Source organism: Anomaloglossus baeobatrachus, chromosome 3 (assembly GCF_048569485.1).
Source record: "Anomaloglossus baeobatrachus isolate aAnoBae1 chromosome 3, aAnoBae1.hap1, whole genome shotgun sequence".
In the NCBI taxonomy this organism is placed as follows: Eukaryota; Metazoa; Chordata; class Amphibia; order Anura; family Aromobatidae; genus Anomaloglossus; species Anomaloglossus baeobatrachus.
This window is the reverse complement of record NC_134355.1, coordinates 689,706,678-689,732,426: the sequence shown is the minus strand read 5'-3', so window position 1 is coordinate 689,732,426 and position 25,749 is coordinate 689,706,678. Positions and strand designations below refer to the sequence as shown.

The 25,749-nt window shown below is 48.5% G+C and overlaps 1 protein-coding gene across 1 annotated transcript in view; it reads right to left on the bottom strand.

The window, feature by feature from the left end:
- Nucleotides 1–25,749, bottom strand: part of LOC142297073 (fucolectin-like) — a 186,284-nt gene that overhangs the window by 20,465 nt on the left and 140,070 nt on the right. The window contains exon 2 of the mRNA XM_075341320.1: nucleotides 25,676–25,748. Within this exon, the coding sequence (XP_075197435.1) occupies nucleotides 25,676–25,736 (61 nt within the window). The 5' untranslated portion in view covers nucleotides 25,737–25,748. The remainder of the gene's footprint in view (nucleotides 1–25,675; nucleotide 25,749) is intronic.

The window sequence follows — 25,749 nt, the reverse complement described above, 5'->3', positions numbered from 1 at the left end:
CGGCCCTCATGCTGCTTCTTGTGGCCTGCAGGCCCTTGGACCCAGTAATGCTCACAGGTAGTGCAGGGGCTGCAGCCATCCGTGTTTTGTTTCTTATGAACGTTTTGCCGGTGCTGTGCAGAGTCAAGTTCTCTTTGCACAACTCAATGGCTGCCGCTGCCCAATCAGAGGCCAGCGTCTCACACGTATGACCTCAGCTGCCTGCTTCTGATTGGCCAGCAGCTGCTATTGTAATAGTTGTGCAGAGAAAACTTGACTCTGCACAGCGCCCCAAAATGTTCATGTGAATTTCATATGAAGCGCTGACAGAGGTTGCAATCGTTATCATGTCCCTGTTAGAGTTGAGCGCGGTTCGCGGTTCGAGGTTCTCCAGTTCGCGGCTCGAGTGATTTTGGGGCCTGTTCTAGATCGAACTAGAGCTCGAGCTTTTTGCTAAAGCTCGATAGTTCTAGATACGTTCGAGAACGGTTCTAGCAGCAAAAAAAACCAGCTAATTCCTAGCTGGCTTTCCGCTGTAATAGTGTAAGTCACTCTGTGACTCACACTATTATGAAATTTCAGTGTATAGTGTGCGTGAACAGCGCATTCAGATCACTGCTGTATGGATAATGGCGATCACCATTTTTTTTTTTTTTTCCTTGTCTTCCTTCCCTAAGCGCGCGCGTGTAGTGGGGAGGGCCAGCATGTCAGCCAATCCCAGACACACACACAGCTAAGTGGACTTTTAGCCAGAGAAGCAACGGCATGTGTGATAGGATGTCCATGTCACATGTCCCTGCATTATAAAACCGGACATTTTCCTCCAGCACGCCATTATCTCTTCTGCGTCCTTGGTGTCAGTCACCGCTGGCGCAGCTCCTATCGCCGATACTGCTGTGTACGCTCTATACACAGCGCTATACAGAATAGGGATAGAAGTTTCTATTAGCCCTTGTAAGGGCTAATTCCAGCAGGCTCAGAGCCATAGGTGACAGTCAGGTCCGTGGAAACAGATTTTAACAGCTACAGAAGATACCAGCGTCTGTGTAGCTAAGGTTAGGGATTTCCTCGCTGCATTTCCCCATTAGGAGGGATAGAAAGCATACCTCCCAACTTTTCAAGAAAGGAAAGAGGGACAAAGTATGCGGCGCGCGCAGCGGCACATTTTGACCACGCCCCTAGCCACACCCCTAGCCACACCCATTTGGCAGTAAGGGTCATTCAGCAGATGTTCCGCACTGTTCATTCATATTTATAGCAGTCAGAATTTTTTTTATATTTCTATGTGTCACTATATGACATGTTGCTTATTTGTGCCTATCAATCCGTGTTCACACGTTGCATAAATTCTGTCTCTCTTTGTTTCTGTCTGCACCAATCTACACAATAACAATCTTCTCTGTTTTTTCCATTTTTGCTGCATTTTTTCTGCCTTTTCTCCATTATTTAATGCGTTTTTGGCTCAGATGTGAATCTGCGTTTTTAAGTGTTTTTATTGTCCAGAGAAGCTTTTTCCTGCATTTTTTTTAAGCTCCACATAGAAACCTCCAGAGAACCCCCCCCCCCCCCCAGAATTCAGTGGCGTCTTTTCATGGAATCACATCCACTTTACTTGAACAATTAAACACAGCAGAATAAATGTGCACAGAAACAGCAGAAAAAAATGCCGCATTTACACTACATGTGAATATGGACTAATTGTCCAAGCAAAGTGGATGAGACGTCCTGAAATCTCCGCTCCTGGTGCGTGGAAAGACGCCGCTGAACTGTGCGGATTTGGTGTTTCTTTCTTTATAAGCTTCAGGATTCACATCAGCAACAAACATGTATTAAATAAGGGGGCCAATGTATAAAAAATACCGCAAACACGCAATAATCAGAGAACATTGTTATTGCACTCTTGGCGCGGACACCTGCAGAACAAATGCAGCATTTACGCTATGTGTGAACACGGCCTCAGTGATCCATTTTTATTACATTTTTTATGGGTTTTAATAAAGAAAAATAATAAATTGCGCCTTTTTTTTCCCGCCATTTACCGATCCCCATAAATAATCTGATCGCTGTGTTGTTCAGGTCATTACGATTACAGGGACACCAAATATGTCCATGTTATTTGCTGATTTGTGATGTTTATTATTTTATAAAAAAAAGTGTAATAAAATTACATTATTCTATTTTTTTTATTATTTTTAATAACTTTATTAGAAGAAAAAAAAAATCCTCTTTTCCTCTCCCTCTAGAATACAGGAGATAAAGATGCTGCTCTGTACAATGTAGCTGTGTCCTGTGTAATCTGCTGTGTAAGAGGCTGCATTGTAGGTTCATTTATGTGAAATCCTCCCTCTGACATCATCAATCCTAGTGGCTCAACAGCTAGAGTAGCTAGGAAAGCTAGGAGGCTGCTGGATACAAGTTTTTAACGTTGCTGGTTTGAATACAAGGTGGTGAAGATAAAAAAAAAAAAATTGTATTTGTATTTTTTTCCTCATTTCTTTATAGTAGTTTTATGGGAACAAATGAATCTGACTCTTTCACCTACATTGAGATACAGTATTTATCTATCTATCTATATCTATCCCTCTATCTATCTATCTATCTATATCTATCTCTCTATCTATCTATTTCTATCTCTCTATCTATCTATGATTCTTTCTATCTACCCCTCTATCTATCTATGATTCTATCTCTCTATCCCTCTATCTCTCTATCTCTCTATCTATCTCTCTATCTATGATTCTATCTCTATCTATCTATTATCTGTCGTGTATCTATATATCCCTCTATCATCCATCCCTCTATCATCCATCCATCCCACTATCATCCATCCATCCCTCCCTCTATCCCTCCCTCTATCTCTCCATTCATCCCTCCATTCATCCCTCCATTCATCCCTCTATCCCTCCATTCATCCCTCCATTCATTCCTCTATCATCCATCCCTCCCTCCCTCTATCCCTCCCTCTATACCTATAATAATAATAATAAAAATACCTCCATTCATCCCTCCATTCATCCCTCTATCATCCATCCCTTCCTCTATCCCTCCATTCATCCCTCTATCATCCATCCATCCCTCCCTCTATCCCTCCATTCATCCCTCTATCATCCATCCATCCCTCTATCCCTCCATTCATCCCTCTATCCCTCCATTAATCCCTCCTTCTATCCCTCCATTCATCCCTCCCTCTATCCCTCCATTCATCCCTCCATTCATCCCTCTATCATCCATCCATCCCTCCCTCTATCCCTCCTTTAATCCCTTTATCCCTCCATTCATCCCTCCTTCTATCCCTCCATTCATCCCTCCATTCATCCCTCTATCATCCATCCATCCCTCCCTCTATCCCTCCATTCATCCCTCCATCCATCCCTCCCTCTATCCCTCCATTCATCCCTCCATTCATCCCTCCATTCATCCCTCTATCATCCATCCCTCCCTCTATCCCTCTATTCATCCCTCTATTCATCCCTCCATTCATCCCTCCCTCTATCCCTCCATTCATCCCTCCATTCATCCCTCTATCATCCATCCATCCCTCCCTCTATCCCTCCTTTCATCCCTCTATCCCTCCATTCATCCCTCCTTCTATCCCTCCATTCATCCCTCCATTCATCCCTCTATCATCCATCCATCCCTCCCTCTATCCCTCCATTCATCCCTCCATCCATCCCTCCCTCTATCCCTCCCTCTATCTCTCCATTCATCCCTCCATTCATCCCTCTATCCCTCCATTCATCCCTCCATTCATTCCTCTATCATCCATCCCTCCCTCCCTTTATCCCTCCCTCTATACGTATAATAATAATAATAATATCTCCATTCATCCCTCCATTCATCCCTCTATCATCCATCCCTCCCTCTATCCCTCCATTCATCCCTCTATCATCCATCCATCCCTCCCTCTATCCCTCCATTCATCCCTCTATCTTCCATCCCTCCCTCTATCCCTCCATTCATCCCTCCCTCTATCCCTCCATTCATCCCTCCATTCATCCCTCTATCATCCATCCATCCCTCCCTCTATCCCTCCTTTCATCCCTCTATCCCTCCATTCATCCCTCCTTCTATCCCTCCATTAATCCCTCCATTCATCCCTCTATCATCCATCCATCCCTCCCTCTATCCCTCCATTCATCCCTCCATTCATCCCTCTATCATCCATCCCTCCCTCTATCCCTCCATTCATCCCTCTATTCATCCCTCCATTCATTCCTCCATTCATCCCTCTATCATCCATCCATCCCTCCCTCTATCCCTCCTTTCATCCCTCTATCCCTCCATTCATCCCTCCTTCTATCCCTCCATTCATCCCTCCATTCATCCCTCTATCATCCTTCCATCCCTCCCTTTATCCCACCATTCATCCCTCCATCCATCCCTCCCTCTATCCCTCCCTCTATCTCTCCATTCATCCCTCCATTCATCCCTCTATCCCTCCATTCATCCCTCCATTCATTCCTCTATCATCCATCCCTCCCTCCCTCTATCCCTCCCTCTATACCTATAATAATAATAATAGCTCCATTCATCCCTCCATTCATCCCTCTATCATCCATCCCTCCCTCTATCCCTCCATTCATCCCTCTATCATCCATCCATCCCTCCCTCTATCCCTCCATTCATCCCTCCCTCTATCCCTCCATTCATCCCTCCATTCATCCCTCTATCATCCATCCATCCCTCCCTCTATCCCTCCTTTCATCCCTCTATCCCTCCATTCATCCCTCCTTCTATCCCTCCATTAATCCCTCCATTCATCCCTCTATCATCCATCCATCCCTCCCTCTATCCCTCCATTCATCCCTCCATTCATCCCTCTATCATCCATCCCTCCCTCTATCCCTCCATTCATCCCTCTATTCATCCCTCCATTCATTCCTCCATTCATCCCTCTATCATCCATCCCTCCCTCTATCCCTCCATTCATCCCTCTATTCATCCCTCCATTCATTCCTCCATTCATCCCTCTATCATCCATCCCTCCCTCTATCCCTCCATTCATCCCTCTATTCATCCCTCCATTCATCCCTCCATCCCTCCATTCATCCCTCCATTCATCCCTCCATTCATCCCTCTATCCCTCCATTTATCCCTCCATTCATCCCTCTATCATCCATTCATCCATCCCTCCCTCTATCCCTCCATTCATCCCTCTATCCCTCCCTCTATCCCTCCATTCATCCCTCTATCATCCATCTATCCCTCCCTCTATCCCTCCATTCATCCCTCCATTTATCCCTCCCTCTATCCCTCGATTCATCCCTCCATTCATTTCTCTATCATCCATCCCTCCCTCCCTCTATCCCTCCCTCTATACCTATAATAATAATAATACCTCCATTCATCCCTCTATCATCCATCACTCCCTCTATCCCTCCATTCATCCCTCTATCATCCATCCCTCCCTCTATCCCTCCATTCATCCCTCTATCATCCATCCCTCCCTCTATCCCTCCATTCATCCATCCCTCCATCGATCTTTGCAGCTGAATAACCTGCTTCTGGTGTCTCACCTGCAGTATAGAGGTCAAGATAACAAAATCTTCCTATTGGTTTCAATAGAGGCAGTAGCTCAGTGGTAAAGCTGCTGCCTTTGAAACAATGAACTCACAGTTCCACGAGTTCGAGTCCCGGCCGCCCCGAAAATCCAGAGCCGATGATAATTTAATTTAATTTATTCACTCCACTGAGGGGAGGAGCCGGGACATCAGCTGTGAGCTGCGGGAGTGCGGGACAGACCTGAAAAATCGTGGCAGCCCCGCAGAATCCGGGACGGTTGGGAGGTATGAGAAAGTGAGGCTTCCTTTCCTCTACCCAGAGACCCACAACCCTGCCACTGTATCCTCCTGCCCTTTGCACACTCAAGTTCATTGTTACTAAGCCATTATACTAGCAAACACTGAGGAAACTTAGTGGCATCCTAAACGTGGCTGTTGGACTTCCATTAGTGTCCCACTAGTGCAAATCTATTTGCAGCACCTCTGTATTGCACACTCAAACTCATTGTTACTAAGCCATTCTAATAGCAAACACTGCTGCCAGTTTAAGGGCCGTAGTTGCATTGTCAGGGATAGTTATTGTTGTTTATTCTGCTGTTAATAAAGCTAGACCACCGCTGCAATCTACACCACCTCTCAATTTTTACTACCACATTTTAAGTGCACAATCTTGTCGCAATCAACATGAGTGGCAAAATGACAGATGCTGGTGGAAAGGGGAAGAGGCGTGTTGGAAAAGGAAAAAAAGGGTTTGTCCGTGGGGAAGGTGGCAAAGCTCCATTATCATCTGCTGAAGATAGACCATCTACCAGCAAAAGTAAGATGTCTACTACTTACCATGGACAATCCGATGTGCTCCCTTTTTTACGGACACGAACAACTGGAACAAAGGTAGATGATGGCCAAAAAAGGAAAATGCTTGAATGGATCTCAAGTGGTCCAACAAGTGCCCTCTCCGCCACCTCAACTACCGCATCCAAAAACACCAGTCCTATGAGTTGTCATCCCAATCAAACTTGCTTTCTCCCAGCTCTGAAGTCTTCATCCGCCCTGCACAGTATGGTGGAACTGAGATGGCTGAGTCTGCAGAGCTGTTCAGTCACACTATAGCCTGGGAATCAGAGGTCTGCTCCCAAGCTACAGTGAGTACAGACCAGGAAATGGTCTGCAGTGATGCCCAGAACCTTTGTGACTCTGATTCAGGCCGTGAGGACCAAGTTTCTGAGCATAATGTTGACCCTTTTTCACAAACTGTAACACCTGTTGTTATAGACAATGAGGAACATACTGATGACGATGAGACGCAGATACCAGATTGGGATGACAACTTAAATATTTGGTCAGGGCAAGAAGAGGCTCGGTCTGAGGGTGAGGGGAGTGCAAACACAACAATTGATGAGGAAGTTCTAGATCCCACCTACTGTCAACCCACAGTCAGGCCCTCAAGGAGGTCAACAGAGGTGGTGGAGGAGGAAGCAACTGATGACGAAGTTACCTTGCGCCTTCCTGGACAGAGTCGGAGTACTGGTAGCACGTCTAAAACTGCATCCTCAGCCACCACTCTGCCTCTGAGCACTAGTCGGGGTGGATCAGCAGGTCGCATGCCCTCTAAGCCTTACCTAGCCTGGTCCTTTTTTAAAATATCAAAAGATCAACCAAATCATGTGATATGTAACATTTGTCGTGATTCTGTTAGTAGAGGTCAAAACCTCAGCAGTTTGACAACTTCTTCCATGAATCGTCACATGAATAGATGTCATATGTCTCAGTGGGAAGCTCACCGTGCTGCAATGCGGCCTAGCGGATCGAACCATCCACCGCCAGCCCCTTCCAGTGCATCCGCGCGCTCTTCATCTTCTAGGACTGTGGGGACAGCTGTCACACCAGGTTTTCCACGCACAACTTCCACCACTGTAACCGCAACATGCAGTTTGCTTGGTAGGTCGTCAGTTGGTTTGGAAGGGGAAACAAGTGCGTGTGTACAGCTCTCTCAGACATCGATAGCACCAACGTTGGATGAAGGCAACATCATGTGTATGCCTGCACTTTCCTCACAAACCTGCATTTTTCCAGGGACACCCTACTCAACACCGTCTCCACACAGCAGCCAGATCTCTGTCCCTCAGATGTGGACAAATAAAAGGCCATTTCCTGCAACCCATGACAAAGCTAAGAGGTTGACCTTATCCCTCTGTAAGCTCTTGGCTACCGAAATGCTGCCTTTCCGCCTGGTGGACACACAAGATTTTCGAGACCTTATGTCTGTCGCTGTGCCCCAGTACCAGATGCCCAGTCGCCACTATTTCTCTAAGAAAGGTGTGCCCGCGCTACACCAGAATGTCGCACACAACATCACCGCTTCCTTGAGAAACTCTGTGTGTGAACGGGTGCATTTCACCACCGATACTTGGACTAGTAAGCATGGACAGGGACGTTACATGTCGCTGACTGGGCACTGGGTAACTATGGTAATAGATGGTGAAGGGTCTGCTGCACAAGTCTTGCTGTCCCCATGACTTGTGTGTCAATCCTCTGTCTGTCCAAGTTCCGCCATTGCTTCTGCCTCCTCCACCTCATCTGGGTCCTCCACCTCCGCCCCAAGCCTGCCTGGTCAGGCCACCAGTGTTCTCACTGCGCAGAAGGAATCACGCACCCCTCATTACTATGCTGGCAGCAGAGCGCAACGGCATCAGGCGGTCTTTGGCTTGACATGTCTTGGAAATAGGAGTCACACAGTGGCTGAGTTGTGGGCAGCTCTGGAGACTGAGTTTAATAAATGGTTGTCTCCACTCAACCTGCAGCCTGGTAAGGCCGTGTGCGACAATGCTGCAAACCTGGGTGCGGCCCTTCGCCTGGGCAAGATGACACACGTGCCTTGTATGGCTCACGTGTTGAACCTTGTTGTCCAGCAATTTTTAACACACTATCCCGGCCTAGATGGCCTTCTGCACAGGGCACGAAAACTGTCTGCTCACTTCCGCCGTTCAACCACCGCAGCTGAGCGGCTTGCATTGCTCCAGAAGTCTTTCGGCCTGCCGGTTCATCGCCTGAAATGCGATGTGGCGACACGCTGGAATTCGACTCTCCACATGTTACAGCGACTGTGGCAGCACCGCCGAGCCCTGGTGCAATACGTCATGACGTATAGCCTGGGCCAACGAGATGCAGAGGTGGGGCAGATCACCCTGATGGAGTGGTCTCAGATCAAGGACCTATGCACCCTTCTGCACAGTTTTGACATGGCGACGAATATGTTTAGCGCTGACAATGCCATTATCAGCATGACGATTCCAGTCATTTACATGCTGGAGCACACGCTAAACACTATTCGGAGTCAGGGGGTGGGACAACAGGAAGGGGAGGAACTACAGGAGGATTCATATGCGCAAGACACAACAACATCACCAAGGTCCAGACGTTCATCATCACCAACGCGGCAGGCATGGGACCATGGGGGACAGGGATCAACAAGGGCGCATGGTAGCAGGCTAAATGTTGAGGAAGGTGCAGGAGAACATGAAGAAATGGAGGACGAACTGTCCATGGACATGGAAGACTCAGCAGATGAGGGAGACCTTGGTCAAATTTCAGTTGAAAGAGGTTGGGGAGAGATGTCAGAGGAAGAAAGAACGGTTAGCACCTCTATGCCACAAACACAGCGTGGACTTGGTCCGCATGGCTGCGCAAGACACATGAGCGCCTTCTTGCTGCACTACCTCCAACATGACCCTCGTATTGTCAAAATTAGAAGTGATGATGACTACTGGATTGCCACACTATTAGATCCCCGGTACAAGTCCAAATTTTGTGACATAATTACAGCCATAGAAAGGGACGCACGTATGCAGGAGTATCAGCAGAAGCTGTTACTCGATCTTAGCTCGGCTTTTCCACCAAACAACCGTGCAGGTGCAGGGAGGGAATCTCCCAGTTGTAACTTTACAAACATGGGACGGTCTCGTCATCTTCAACAGTGTACCCGTACCAGTAGCACCGTATCTGGTGCTGGTAACAGCAATTTTATGGAATCTTTTCATAATTTTTTTAGACCCTCCTTTGCAAGGCCACCAGAGACAACAAGTCTGACACATAGTCAACGGCAGGAGAGGATGATACAGGAGTATCTCCAAATGAACATCGATGCCATGACTTTGCAAATGGAGCCTTGCTCATTTTGGGCTTCAAATCTAGAAAAATGGCCAGAGCTCTCCACTTACGTCTTGGAGATTTTGTGGTGTCCAGCTGCCAGCGTTGTCTCTGAACGTGTATTCAGTGCTGCTGGGTGTGTGCTGACAGATAAGCGCACGCGTCTGTCCAGTGACAATGTGGACAGACTGACGTTCATCAAAATGAACAAGTCATGGATCCAGAAGGAATTTACTACCCCTGTGTCATCCTGGGGAGAGTAAATGCTTGTGGATTTGGAATGTGCTTGATGCAAATCAAAACATCCTGTTTGCAACTAGGGCACAAGTGCTGCCACTGATGGGGTGTCTGTGTGGCCCAATTTTTTGAAAAAAGGGAGACTCCACTTGGAGTAACCCTTGCTTACATTGTTTTTAAAAGGAGCCAAGATGAACAGAGCTGGGATCAGGAAAGACTTTGCTACCTACCCCCGGTGTCATCCTGGGGACGGATAAGAATGGCGTATTTTTGAATGTGCTTGATGCAAATCTAGCTGTGAAGTGCACAACTAGGGCACAAGTGCTGCCACTGAAGGGGTGAGTGCCTGTGTGGCCCAATTTTTGGAAAAAAGGGAGACTCCGCTTGGAGTCACCTTGCGGTGTTTTACATGATTTTAGAAGGGCGTGCCATGCCTATATCTGTGTCTCGTCCTCTTTTTCCTCGTTACGCTCTTTTGTTTTCGCATGAGAATTTGTTCTTGTCACTTTCCCATGTGTTTGTGTTGTGTTGTGAGTTGTTTGTCACCTTTTGGACACCTTTGAGGGTGTTTTCTAGGTGTTTTTATGTGTTTCTGAATGCCTGCCATTGTTTCCTATGCGGTTTGAGTTCGGTTCGTCGAACGTTCGACGAATCAAAATTGAACGGGACGTCCGTTCGGCGAACCGACCTCGAGCCGAACCGCGACCGGTTCACTCATCTCTAATGAAGAGATTCAAGAGAGGGCGAGGTCTCTGACACCAATGGAAGAGAGGATCTGTTATAGAAGGGATTGGTCGACAGTGTCAAAGGCTGAGGACAGGTCTAGAAGTAGGAGTATAGAGAAGTGCTTGTTAGCTTTGGCAGTAAGTAAGTCATTAGTAATTTTGGTCAGGGCAGTTTCAGTAGAATGATGGGGACGGAAGCCAGACTGTAGGTTGTCAAAGAGAGAGTCAGAGGAAAGGTGGGAGGAAAGTTCAGCATGGACGTGCTGTTTGAGGAGTTTGAAGTGAACAGGCGCAGCAATATGGGGCGAAAGCTGGTAGTAGAGGTGTGTGTGTATATATATATATATATATATATATATATATATATATATATATACAGTTAGGTCCAGAAATCTTTGGACAGTGACACAATTTTGGCGAGTTGGGCTCTGCATGCCACCACATTGGATTTGAAATGAAACCTCTACAACAGAATTCAAGTGCAGATTGTAACGTTTAATTTGAAGGTTTGAACAAAAATATCTGATAGAAATTGTAGGAATTGTCACATTTTTTTACAAACACTCCACATTTTAGGAGGTCAAAAGTAATTGGACAAATAAACCAAACCCAAACAAAATATTTTTATTTTCAATATTTTGTTGCGAATCCTTTGGAGGCAATCACTGCCTTAAGTCTGGAACCCATGGACATCACCAAACGCTGGGTTTCCTCCTTCTTAATGCTTTGCCAGGCCTTTACAACCGCAGCCTTCAGGTCTTGCTTGTTTGTGGGTCTTTCAGTCTTAAGTCTGGATTTGAGCAAGTGAAATGCATGCTCAATTGGGTTAAGATCTGGTGATTGACTTGGCCATTGCAGAATGTTCCACTTTTTTGCACTCATGAACTCCTGGGTAGCTTTGGCTGTATGCTTGGGGTCATTGTCCATCTGTACTATGAAGCGCCGTCCGATCAACTCTGCGGCATTTGGCTGAATCTGGGCTGAAAGTATATCCCGGTACACTTCAGAATTCATCCGGCTACTCTTGTCTGCTGTTATGTCATCAATAAACACAAGTGACCCAGTGCCATTGAAAGCCATGCATGCCCATGCCATCACGTTGCCTCCACCATGTTTTACAGAGGATGTGGTGTGCCTTGGATCATGTGCCGTTCCCTTTCTTCTCCACACTTTTTTCTTCCCATCATTCTGGTACAGGTTGATCTTGGTCTCATCTGTCCATAGAATACTTTTCCAGAACTGAGCTGGCTTCATGAGGTGTTTTTCAGCAAATTTAACTCAGGCCTGTCTATTGTTGGAATTGATGAATGGTTTGCATCTAGATGTGAACCCTTTGTATTTACTTTCATGGAGTCTTCTCTTTACTGTTGACTTAGAGACAGATACACCTACTTCACTGAGAGTGTTCTGGACTTCAGTTGATGTTGTGAACGGGTTCTTCTTCACCAAAGAAAGTATGCGGCGATCATCCACCACTGTTGTCATCCGTGGACGCCCAGGCCTTTTTGAGTTTCCAAGCTCACCAGTCAATTCCTTTTTTCTCAGAATGTACCCGACTGTTGATTTTGCTACTCCAAGCATGTCTGCTATCTCTCTGATGGATTTTTTCTTTTTTTTCAGCCTCAGGATGTTCTGCTTCACCTCAATTGAGAGTTCCTTAGACCGCATGTTGTCTGGTCACAGCAACAGCTTCCAAATGCAAAACCACACACCTGTAATCAACCCCAGACCTTTTAACTACTTCCTTGATTACAGGTTAACGAGGGAGACGCCTTCAGAGTTAATTGCAGCCCTTAGAGTCCCTTGTCCAATTACTTTTGGTCCCTTGAAAAAGAGGAGGCTATGCATTACAGAGCTATAATTCCTAAACCCTTTCTCCGATTTGGATGTGAAAACTCTCATATTGCAGCTGGGAGTGTGCACTTTCAGCCCATATTATATATATAATTGTATTTCTGAACATGTTTTTGTAAACAGCTAAAATAACAAAACTTGTGTCACTGTCCAAATATTTCTGGACCTAACTGTATATACATATATATACACACATATACACACACACACTGTGATGAGCAAAAGGGTAACAGTGTTCTGAATTTTTGAACTTCAGTCTCCATATCTCACAATCCTTTACAGCTTTGATACAGCTTTGAGCGTGAGACGACCTTCACCTTATAGACAATCATCTTGGCTATCTCATAAATAAATGAGACTTGCAGCTACTTAGCCTATGATTAGTAATGCAGATTCTTCTCATGTCACTGCATTGTTACTGTTTCGGTGTTGGTAATGGAAAATTTACAACCTGTTCTCACATTCCCTAATAGCTCTGTGTGTTATTAGGTTGATTCCCAAGTGTAAGGGGTACTTTGCACACTACGACATTGCAAGCCGATGCTAGGGATGCCGAGCGCGATAGTCCCTGCCCCCGTCGCACATACGATCTCTTGTGATAGCTGCCGTAGCGAACATTATCGCTACGGCAGCTTCACATGCACTTACCTACCCTGCGACGTCGCTCTGGCCGGCAAACCGCCTCCTTCCTAAGGGGGCGGGTCGTGCGCCGTCACAGCGACGTCACACGGCAGGCGGCCAATAGAAGCAGAGGGACGGAGATGAGCAGGGCGTAAACATCCCGCCCAACTCCTTCCTTCCTCATTGTAGCTGGGACACAGGTAAGGAGATGTTCCTCGCTCCTGCGGCTTCATACACAGCGATGTGCGCTGCCGCAGGAACGAGGAACAACATCGTAACATCGGTCCTTCCGAAATTATGGAAATGACCTATGCTACACCGATCATAAGATTTCAACGCTTTTGCGCTCGTTAATCGTAGTAAAAAGGATTCACATACTCCGATGTCGACAGCGACGCAGGATGTGCATCACTTTTGATTTGACCCCACCGACATCGCAGCTGCGATGTCGTAGTGTGTAAAGCCCCCCTAAGTCCCTGGTTCAAATCGAAGGAGGCGCCATGAAGAATATGTTCCAAGAAAAGAGTCACAGCATTAACCAGCTCATCAATAGCGGTGTCTCAGCCAAGAAAATTTCCAAACTGCATCATGTGAGGCCCTGACAGCTGGAAGAATAAGAAATGACGTTCGTTCGTCCATCAACAAGTAAAGAGGTGACGTTCAGGCAGAATATCAGAATCAACAAGTCGCTCATCACAAGATCTATCAGTTCTGGTGACACCCGGCAGTGGAGGCGGCTCATATGCTTCATAATAGTGAGATCACAGACATCCATGCATGCACCGAGTGACGCACATTACACAAGTCTGGAATAGTGGCCCGAAAAAAGGGGAAGACTCAACTTCAATATTGTCATAAGAAGCGTTGGCTCAAGTTTACAAAAAACTACAAAAAGGGGAAGATTGGAAACCGTGATTTGGAATGATGAGACAGAACGCAATAGACGGCTCTGATGGAGGCAAATGGGTCTAGAAGAAACAAAGGAAAATGGGAATAATGGATCAAGAATTTTAAGGAACTGTCAAGTTCGGTGTTGGAAGCTGATGATATGGGGTGTTTCACAGCCAAAGGCGTTGAATATTTGACCACGATGATGGTGGTCTAAATGCTGAGCTATGGTGGGGAAAATAAGTATTTGATCCTCTACCAATTTTGCAAGTTTTGGAGAGATTTGTTTATTTGGAGGTAACTTCAACTGTGACAGACATAATCCCCCAAAAATTCAGAAAATCCCATTGTATGATTTTTAAATAATTAATTTGCATTTTATTGCATGAAATAAGTATTGATCACCTACCAACTAGCAAGAATTCTACTCTCACAGACCTGATATTTTTTCTTTAAGAAGCTCCTACTCTGCACTCCTTACCTTTATTAATTGCACCTGTTTGAAGTTGTTACCTGTATAATAGACAATTGTCCACACATTCAATCAATCACCCTCCAACCTCTCCACCATGGCCAAGACCAAAGAGCTGTCTAAGGACATCAGGGACAACATTTTAGACCTGCACAAGGGTGATTCTGAGAAAGGTCAGGAATGCAAGATCTCGCCTGGTCGGGTAAGGATGATTCTGAGAAAGGTCAGGAATGAGCCCAGAACTACACCGGATGACCTGGTCAATGACCTGAAGAGAGCTGGGACCACAATCTCAAAGCTTACCATTAGTAACACACTATGCCGTCATCGATTAAAATCCTACAGGGCACACAAGGTCCTCCTGCTCACACCAGCACATGCCAGGCCTGTATGAAGTTCACTAATGACCATCTGCATGATCCAGAGGAGGCATGGGAGAAGGTCATGTGGTCAGATGATACCAAAATAGAAACTTTTTGGTATCAACTCCACTCAACGTGTTTGGTGGTAGAAGGATGAGTACAACCTTAAGAACACCGTCCCAACTGTGAAGCATGGGGGTAGAAACATTATACGTTGGGGGTGCTTTTCTGTACATTGAACAGAACAACTGCACTATATTGAAGGGAGTATGGATAGGGTCATGGATCGTGAAAGTTTGGACAACAACCTGCTTCCTTCAGTAAGGGCATTTGTGGCGCCCTGGACAAGCCAGAGGCCACAGAGAACAACACAACACACCCCACACTCCCGGTCAGGCACACCGAAGTCAGACACAAAACCCTTGTTGCCTCCCTCCAGGGGCTGATGTTCACACCAGGGGGTGGGCCAGGCGGTTGGTCCCACCCCCCGAGGAGTTCACAGTCCTGGAGGCGGGAAAAGTAGACAGATTAGTTTCGGAGGTGAAAGTGAGAGGAAGGAAAGTGGTAGTGGAGCAACTAACTGACAGCGTCCGGGTGTGTGGCCTGGGCGGTACAGCAAGGTTGGCAGACGGTGGTGACCGTCTGCAGGAGTGGCCTATCGGAGTTTACCGTAAGGACCGTGGACGGGCGGTGGCCCGGCGGTACCGGACCGGTACGCAAAGAGAAGTCAGCACCATCTGGCAGGGGCTTGCGGACCCCGGCAAGGCTAGGAGTCGCCGTGAAGTTGCCGAATCCGTTAGCGAAGGGAACCTCCTGGGTTTCCCAGCAATCAAGTCCTGAAAGAAGACAACCGTCCAACCAAGGGAGGGAGACACCGCCACCGCCAAGGCAACCGTTTCCCAGGGCCAGAGACTGCGGGCAAAAGGGGCTCCTCCAGCCCATATCCAAGCTGGGGAGCGGGTTACCGGTGGGAACCCATTGGAACCATCAACCGTACGTAGGTGCAGGGAAAGGCAGTCACCATCAATCTGCCGGGAGAAACAACACCGCAGCCGTCTGTGGGACCCGTCCATCGAGCCGTGTGTTTTACCGAGAACTGTGTATTCATCATTTGGCTGAGTGAGAACCACCGTGCCGTGCGGCACAGCGCTGCCCCCGCGACCCTGCACCTCGCCAGGCCCCGTAGCCCGCCTGTACCATCCATCCCTACCCCCCATCACCGGGCCCCGGGACAACCAACCCCCTACCCACGGAGGGGAGAACTAACAACAAAGCTGCTCCCTGTCACCGCTCCCGGGATCCCCGTCCAGAGCAGCGGTGGTGTCACCAATATCACCACAACCGTGGGTGGCGTCACGGACAATAACCAAATATCCCCATAATCAATCCCCAACCCTTTTCACTCACGGGCGAGGAGCGCCGCTCGAGTCCCCGGGATCCGGCCCACCGCTCGAGCCACCGCCGAGCAGCAGCAGCAGCCGGACCCGAGCAGTGGGAGAGCGCAGCGTCCCCTCCTCCGCCTGCAACAACTTGGCATCACGAACAGGATCTTACCGTTCTACCGACTGGTGGAAGTGCGCCTTGTGTGACCGCCGGAGGGGTCCGGCCGGAAAAGTTGAGAAGCCGCCATCTTGGGCGCGAAGAGTTCCCACTCGAGCGTCTCCTCGAGTAGTGGAGGCGCGAAGGCCAAAACCCCGCCCCGATAGAGGAGGAGCCGGAAAGAGACTAAGGGGGACTGATGGCGGTTGGCCGCATGTAGCGCGCGGCTATAAAGGCAGGGACGCCAGGACCCTGCGGCCAGCTTGTTCCTTGAAGAGGCCGCCAGAAAGATGTACATGCCGTCTCGTAGCACCGTAGCCCCCACGCCTGGAACCGCGGCGTGGGTGGAGATCCGGACCGCACAGCTCCAACAGAGGCTGCAGGTCAAGATGCAGCTCCTCTTGGAGGAGTGGGAGACCGACATGACGGAGGTCATAGCGACCGTGCGGAGACGCGAGGAGGAAGTTGCGGAAGGGAGGGTGAGTGACCCACGCCCCGGTATCCCAAGTGGGTCGGTCATCGTGGCTGCGGGACCCGGTCTGAACCCCCTCGCCCTGCTGCCTCCCTCGCTACCCGTCTCGGTTGCCGTGACCCCGCCACTAGGCCCGCTACCCCCGCAACCGGTAGCGATACCCCGCATGTCCGCCCAGGCGGACCGACCTGTAGCCGGAGCCCGTGACCGATCAGAGGTGCTGCCCTGGAAGGTCCAGAAGCCTAAGCCGGAGGCATTTACGGAGACTTCCCCCGAGCCGGAGCCGACAGGCCGCTCCGTGCAGAAGGCCCAACGGAAGAAGGCCCCTGTGCCCATCCCCCACACCTCGGCTGAGGTTGCGTCGGGTTGCAGCTGCAAAACAGCACCCCAGGCCAAGTCACCGCGAGACCTTCCGCCCAGATCACCAGCGGTGGGCAGTGTTCAGCAGGTCCCGCGGGGCCCGACCCGTGCGCCGGAGCTCGCAGCAGCACCATACTGGGATAGGGAGACGGTACCGTTGGGCCCGGAGATCGCAGAACGAGAGAAGAAGAAGGCAGAGATGGTGGCCCGTACAATCCGGGAGAAGGAGAGTCTGAGGCAAGCGACCTTCCGTCTCCGGAGCCCCCTGTATGAAGGGCAGATGAGGCGGTTTGATGTCCACCGGGGCTATGGATTTATTTATAAACCGGGCCTGGAGGCCGAAGTCTTTGTAGCCCGGCGGGATGTTAATGCCCACCTGCCGGAGGAGCATCCCGGCCGCAACCTGATGCCAGGAGACCTGGTGCAATACCCCCGGCACTGCGGGGAGAGGGGGTGGCTTGCATTGGATGCAAAGTTGAGGGGCAGCCAAGAGGCCCAGGTGTCCACCGCGTCCCCTCCCCCAGCCTACACCGAGGAATCCCAGTGAAGGCAGCGGAATACTGTTGTCTTTGTCCCCATTGGGACCACCAGTACCGTTTTGAAAGTTGTTGTAAAAGAATGATAAGTAAATGATACCGATGAAGTCATCTGATTTGCTGTTGGTGCATTAGATGTGTTGGCCTGGGCTAACTGGACTGGTTGCCCTCTTTTTTTGCTGTGAGTATATTAAATTTTTGGAGGAGTTTTTATCTCCTCTTTCTGTTGCTATTTTTTGATATTTATTAGTGTAGGGACCCACAAGCATGAGGATCCATGATGAGGATTGTGGGCTTATGTACATTGGCCAATTTACTAACTAATACCTCATATATATTTGAAATATATTTTTTGCACCTTTTTTTAACACGGGGTGCAGCCGGGCCTCTTAATACGGCCGTGCATAGTGGAGTCTCTGTCCCTTGTGTGCTGCAGTGAGTAGTGACCGGGTAACCCGCCTAACCTAACAGTAAGGGCGTGATAATAGGTTGCTGGCTGGATACCATGCGCATACGAGCGTGAACAGTGCCCTATGCGCGCCACTAGTGTGCAATTTACCTTGCACCTGTGAAGTGTCCATCATGTTGAGAGGTTTGTCTGCATCCTGTTGGTGCATTAGATGTGTTGGCCTGGGCTAACTGGACTGGTTGCCCTCTTTTTTGCTGTGAGTATATATCATCTGATTTGCTACCTGATTGAAAAAGTGATTAGAACCGGTCGTTGCCGACACCGTTGTCCTCGTGGGGACCGTTTGAAAGGTTTTGCATAAGGGACTCCTTATGAACAGGCCCGAGAACTTGCAGGGCAACCACAAACGTGTGGCTTGTAAATAATGTGTTGTTGTGGCTTCTACCGTTGCCACCTCCGGAGAGTAGGTGGAGTAGGCTGGGGCCCAGCCACCACCGGAACCGGTGGCAATCCTCTGGGGGTTTCAGGGGTTCCCTATGAACGTGGGTCCCCTGAAAAGGACAGAACCCGCTCAGGCAACTTGTGCTGGACTGGGGTCAAGGGGTGCTGCCTGTTTTCTTAGGGGCAGCATCAGGGCCAGGTTGCTTGGGTGGGAGAGAGCGGAAGCCGTAACCGTAACGTTTAAGTAAGAGTACCTCTCGTTGTGGGAGGATGTTATTATAATTGTATATGTTTACCGTTTTTTCTATTTTTACAGTTGGTGAAAATAAAACCGGTGATGGACGGGCAGCCCGCGGATGGTCTGCATTTAACTAAGGGGGAATGTGGCGCCCTGGACAAGCCAGGGGCCACAGAGAGCAACACAACACACCCCACACTCCCGGTCAGGCACACCGAAGTCAGACACAAAACCCTTGTTGCCTCCCTCCAGGGGCTGATGTTCACACCAGGGGGTGGGCCAGGCGGTTGGTCCCGCCCACCGAGGAGTTCACAGTCCTGGAGGCGGGAAAAGTAGACAGATTAGTTTCGGAGGTGAAAGTGAGAGGAAGGAAAGTGGTAGTGGAGCAACTAACTGACAGCGTCCGGGTGTGTGGCCTGGGCGGTACAGCAAGGTTGGCAGACGGTGGTGACCGTCTGCAGGAGTGGCCTATCGGAGTTTACCGTAAGGACCGTGGATGGGCGGTGGCCCGGTGGTACCGGACCGGTACGCAAAGAGAAGTCAGCACCATCTGGCAGGGGCTTGCGGACCCCGGCAAGGCTAGGAGTCGCCGTGAAGTTGCCGAATCCGTTAGCGAAGGGAACCTCCTGGGTTTCCCAGCAATCAAGTCCCGAAAGAAGACAACCGTCCAACCAAGGGAGGGAGACACCGCCACCGCCAAGGCAACCGTTTCCCAGGGCCAGAGCCTGCGGGCAAAAGGGGCTCCTCCAGCCCATATCCAAGCTGGGGAGCGGGTTACCGGTGGGAACCCATTGGAACCATCAACCGTGCGTAGGTGCAGGGAAAGGCAGTCACCATCAACCTGCCGGGAGAAACAACATCGCAGCCGTCTGTGGGACCCGTCCATCGAGCCGTGTGTTTTACCGAGAACTGTGTCTTCATCATTTGGCTGAGTGAGTACCACCGTGCCGTGCGGCACAGCGCTGCCCCCGCGACCCTGCACCTCGCCAGGCCCCGTAGCCCGCCTGTACCATCCATCCCTACCCCCATCACCGGGCCCCGGGACAACCAACCCCCTACCCACGGAGGGGAGAACTAACAACAAAGCTGCTCCCTGTCACCGCTCCCGGGATCCCCGTCCAGAGCAGCGGTGGTGTCACCAATATCACCACAACCGTGGGTGGCGTCACGGACAATAACCAAACATCCCCATAATCAATCCCCAACCCTTTTCACTCACGGGCGAGGAGCGCCGCTCGAGTCCCCAGGATCCGGCCCACCGCTCGAGCCACCGCCGAGCAGCAGCAGCAGCCGGACCCGAGCAGTGGGAGAGCGCAGCGTCCTCTCCTCCACCCGCGACACATTGAAGATGGGTCATGGTTGGGTCTTCCAGCATGACAATGGGCCAAAACACACAGCCAGGGCAACTAAGGAGTGGCTCCATAAGAAGCATATGAAGGTCCTGGAGTTGCCTAGCCAGTCTCCAGACCTGAACCCAATAGAAAATCTTTGCAGGAGCTGAAACTCAATGTTGCAAGCTGACAAGCAGAAACCTGAAAGATCTGGAGAAGATCTATATGGAGGAGTGACCTGAAAGATCTGGAGAAAATCTGTATGAGGAGTCGCCAAAATCTCTGCTTCCGTGTGTGCAAACCTGGTCATGAACTACAGGAAACGTCTGATCTCTGGAATTGCAAACAAAGGTTTCTACCAAATATTAAGTTCTGTTTTTCTACTGTGTCAAATACTTATTTCATGCAATAAAATGCAAATTAATTATTTAAAAATCATATAATGGGATTTTCTGGAATTTTAGGGGGATTTTGTCTGTCACAGTTGATGTGTACCTATGCTAAAAATTACAGACCTCTCTATTTTTTGTAGGTGTGAAAATTTACAAAATAGGCAGTGGATCAAATACTTATTTTCCCCACTATAAATGTGAGACGAGTTAAGGGTACTTTACACGCTGCAATATCGGTAATGATATATCGTCGGGGTCACATCGGTAGTGACGCACATCCGGCGCCGTTACCGACATCGCAGCGTGTAACACCACGGAGCGACGATCAACGAGCACAAAAACGTGAAAAATCGTTTCTCGTTGACACGTCGCTCATTTCCTTAATATCGTTTCTGCTGTCGGTACGATGTTGTTCGTCGCTCCTGCTGCACCACACCGCTATGTGTGACACCGCAGGAGCAACAAACATCTCCTTACCTGCCTCCACCGGCTATGCGGAAGGAAGGAGGTGGGCGGGATGTTACGTCCCGCTCATCTCCGCCCCTCCGCTTCCTATCGGACGCTTGCTGTGTGACGTCGCTGTGACGACGGACGAACCGCCCCCTTAGAAAGGAGGCAGTTTGCCGGCCAGAGCGACGTTGCAGGGCAGGTAAGTGCGTGTGACGGGGACTAGCAAGGTTGTGTGCCACGGGCAGCGATTTGCCCGTGTTGCAAAACCGACGGGGGCGGGTACGCTCGTTTACGATCTCCCTAGCGAGATTGCAGCGTGTAAAGTACCCTTTACTTCATATGCTTGAGCACTACATGTATAAAAAGGATGACAGTGTTCCATTAGGACAGTGACCCAAAGCATATGTCGAGATTGGCAAAGAAATTGTTCAATAAAATGAAGTAGAGGAGCTGGATTGTCCCCGCAGTCCCCAGACCTCAACTCAATCCAACACTTGTGGGTGATGAAAAAGCTGTATACATCCCCAAGTGAACCACCCACTATGGACCAAGATTGGGAACCCGTATCAAAGACCTTGGATCAGATTTCGGTGGAGACATGCTTGATCGAGAGTCTAGAAGGATTCAGGCAGATGTGAAAGTCAAAGGAGGATTTACAAAATGCTAACAAAAATTGAAATTTAAAATTAAAATTTGATTTTTAGGAGCAAAACCATAACAATGCAGTGATATGACAATAGTCTACATAACTAATCATATGCTAAATAGCTGCAAGTCACATTTCTGTATGAGAAGCCAAGATGATTGTCTATAAAATAAAGGTCGTCTCATGCTCAAAGCTGTAGAGGATGGTGAGATATGGAGCCTGAATATCAACATTTCAAAACATTGTTACCCTTTTGCTTGTCAGTGTATATCTTTTCAGATTTTAAAAAACATTCTAAGAAAAAATGGTTGGTGTCTTCATTTTCGGAAACCCACAAGTTGTTTTTATTCCCTGTGTATCGAGCTGTGTGATTTATATTTTATGTTTGGTTCTAGTTCTCTTGTGCTGTAAAATGTCTTTCTCATGTTTATCCTCTTCACTTCTTTTCTAGCTCAGAATTCCCTAACTATTCGAGAAATTAATTAAATTTGAAAGAAAGCAAGAGCTGTAACAACCCAACTCCAGCCCTCACAAGTCACAACACATCATGTTTTCAGGGTTTCCCTAGTATTGCAGGTGATAGAATTATTACCTATGCAATACTAAGAAAACCCTGAAAACATGATGTGTTGGTGGCTTGTAAAGGCTGGAGTTGGGAAGCATTGTTCCAGCTATTGCTTTTGTGGCGCCCCTGAGTATATCAGGGTGCCACAGGCAACTAAATCCTGTCACCCAGGGTGAAGGACCTACCCCCCATGGTTCCAGGTTCCTAAGAAACCGGTGTCGCTACCATCAGCACCACATCCCAATCACACCTCACATCATGACCTGTCAGACACACCAGTGGTTTGGTTAAGCGGAATAGGGCCACCCACCTAGAGGTCAGGCAGACTGGTGGGAGGGAAGAAGCAAGAGGAGTTGAGTGAGAGCCCTCAAAGAGTGAGGAGCTGGAGTGGTAGCTCCTGGGGAGCTAGATCGAGGTTGGGTCGCAGACGGTGGTCCAGTACCAGATGAGTTGGGGGCCGATGGCAGTGACATTGGAAAGGGTGCAATAGACATAGTCTAGGAGGACTGTCGGCATCAGAAACCCAAAAGAACTGATCGGTACCAAGCACGACGGGGTACAGAACCCCTAGGTCTGGAGCCGATTCAACGTCCTGATAATTAACCTGGGAGGGAGAGTCTCTTTATGAACTTCCCTAAGAGCTCAGAGATTGAAGGCAACAGCACACCGCGGGATAGGGTTTTCCAGTAAAGCAGCCCACTAAAATCCCCCGTGCCAGCCATCAAGAGCACAGCTACACTAAAAATATAGTGAGTGGGGCCCTAACAGCTTAAAGCCAAGGGGCAACAACAGAGAACTAAATTGTGCACGAAGGCGTCTCTGGATTACCAAGTGACACCGGACACCTGGACGGGCTCCCCGCAGTGACTGTGATTCACAAAGACTTTGGTTTATCTTCGGTGTGAGTGTCTGCTTTATATCCTCATCCAGCACCACGACTACCCGCAGTGAGTATCCTGGCTCCCCTGCACCCTGCGTTCCCAAATATCCCACCAAAGCCCCAGAGGCTGAGGCCTTCCCTAACGCGGAGGGACTGACACCTTGCTGCTCCACACCATCTACCCCGGTACTCCTTACAGCATCGGTAGTACTCCCATTACCACAACCCGCAGGTGGCATTCACTAAATTCTCCCCTATAAATAACCCCCTTTCAAGGATTGGAGTGCCGAGCCCAGGTCCGGTACCCTTGAGCCACGACCACCCCGGATCCGAGCACCCCGGTCCGCGCCGGGGCGGCACACTTTCTTTCAAATATACCACCCTTTCACACCACATAACCACTCCATCCATATCAGTTCCTTGCTAACCCTTCTTCCATGTACAGCTCTCTGCTCTTCTCACATTCTTAAAACACTGAAATCCACCCACTCCCACTATAGAACGCAGGAGATCCCACAAAACTGAACCATCTGCTAAAGCTCGCTATTCTCCTTCTTATAGTCGTTTATAGTCGCAGGAGATATCTCCCTTATCCCCAGCCCATCATGTACCAATTCCTTTCTACTGCAACCCTGCTAATCTCATTAACATTCAGTGCAGGCTTTTCCAGTCTATTCTACCTTTTCCCTCTGGAACTCCTGATTAGTGTGTAACAGACTCCGCTACATTCACAAATTCTTCCTTTCATTAAAACTATTAGCCTGTGTAGCAGTGTACCTTAGGACCGGTCACAGCGGGAACTGGCAATGGTTTCAAACAAGACATAAATACTTTTTTAAAGACGAAAATAACATAAATAATTGTTTAAATATGTATCTGTTTAACATTTAGTCCAATGAATATGGTTGTATCTACAGTGCCTACAAGTAGTCTTCAACCCCCTGCAGATTTAGCAGGCTTGATAAGATGCAAATAAGTTAGAGCCTTCAAACTTCAAACAAGAGCAGGATTTATTAACAGATGCATAAATCTTACAAACCAACAAGTTATGTTGCTCAGTTAAATTTTAATAAATTTTCAACATAAAAGTGTGGGTCAATTATTATTCAACCCCTAGGTTTAATATTTTGTGGAATAACCCTTGTTTGCAATTACAGCTAATAATCGTCTTTTATAAGACCTGATCAGGCTGGCACAGGTCTCTGGAGTTATCTTGGCCCACTCCTCCATGCAGATCTTCTCCAAGTTATCTAGGTTCTTTGAGTGTCTTATGTGGACTTTAATCTTAAGCTCCTTCCACAAGTTTTCAATTGGGTTAAGGTCAGGAGACTGACTAGGCCACTGCAACACCTTGATTTTTTCCCTCTTGAACCAGGCCTTGGTTTTCTTGGCTGTGTGCTTTGGGTCGTTGTCTTGTTGGAAGATGAAATGACGACCCATCTTAAGATCCTTGATGGAGGAGCGGAGGTTCTTGGCCAAAATCTCCAGGTAGGGCGTGCTATCCATCTTCCCATGGATGCGGACCAGATGGCCAGGCCCCTTGGCTGAGAAACAGCCCCACAGCATGATGCTGCCACCACCATGCTTGACTGTAGGGATGGTATTCTTGGGGTCGTATGCAGTGCCATCCAGTCTCCAAACGTCACGTGTGTGGTTGGCACCAAAGATCTCGATCTTGGTCTCATCAGACCAGAGAACCTTGAACCAGTCTGTCTCAGAGTCCTCCAAGTGATCATGAGCAAACTGTAGACGAGCCTTGACATGACGCTTTGAAAGTAAAGGTACCTTACGGGCTCGTCTGGAACAGAGACCATTGCGGTGGAGTACGTTACTTATGGTATTGACTGAAACCAATGTCCCCACTGCCATGAGATCTTCCCGGAGCTCCTTCCTTGTTGTCCTTGGGTTAGCCTTGACTCTTCGGACAAGCCTGGCCTCGGCACGGGTGGAAACTTTCAAAGGCTGTCCAGGCCGTGGAAGGCTAACAGTAGTTCCATAAGCCTTCCCCTTCCGGATGATGCTCCCAACAGTGGAGACAGGTAGGCCCAACTCCTTGGAAAGGGTTTTGTACCCCTTGCCAGCCTTGTGACCCTCCACGATCTTGTCTCTGATGGCCTTGGAATGCTCCTTTGTCTTTCCCATGTTGACCAAGTATGAGTGCTGCTCACAAGTTTGGGGAGGGTCTTAATTAGTCAGGAAAGGCTGGAAAAAGAGATAATTAATCTAAACATGTGAAGCTCATTGTTCTTTGTGCCTGAAATACTTCTTAATACTTTAGGGGAACCAAACAGAATTCTTGAGGTTTGAGGGGTTGAATAATAAATGACCCTCTGAATAAACTTTTCACAATTTAAAAATAAAATAAAAAAAGAAATAACATTCTTTTTTGCTGCATTTCACACTTCCAGGCTGATCTACAGTCCAAATGTCACAATGCCAAGTTATTCCGAATGTGTAAACCTGCTAAATCTGCAGGGGGTTGAATACTATTTGTAGGCACTGTATACCCCTTCCCCTTATACTTTCCTATACCTTGGTTGAGCTTAATGGACATGTCTTTTTTCAACTATTTTAACTAAGTGACTATTAATTGTCATCAACAAATTTCTATAAAAAAATTATTGAACTCACGTTGATCTGTGCCGCCAGACACGGCAATCCACAGGATGACGAAGGTGAGTAAGAACATCATTATACTGCCAGAC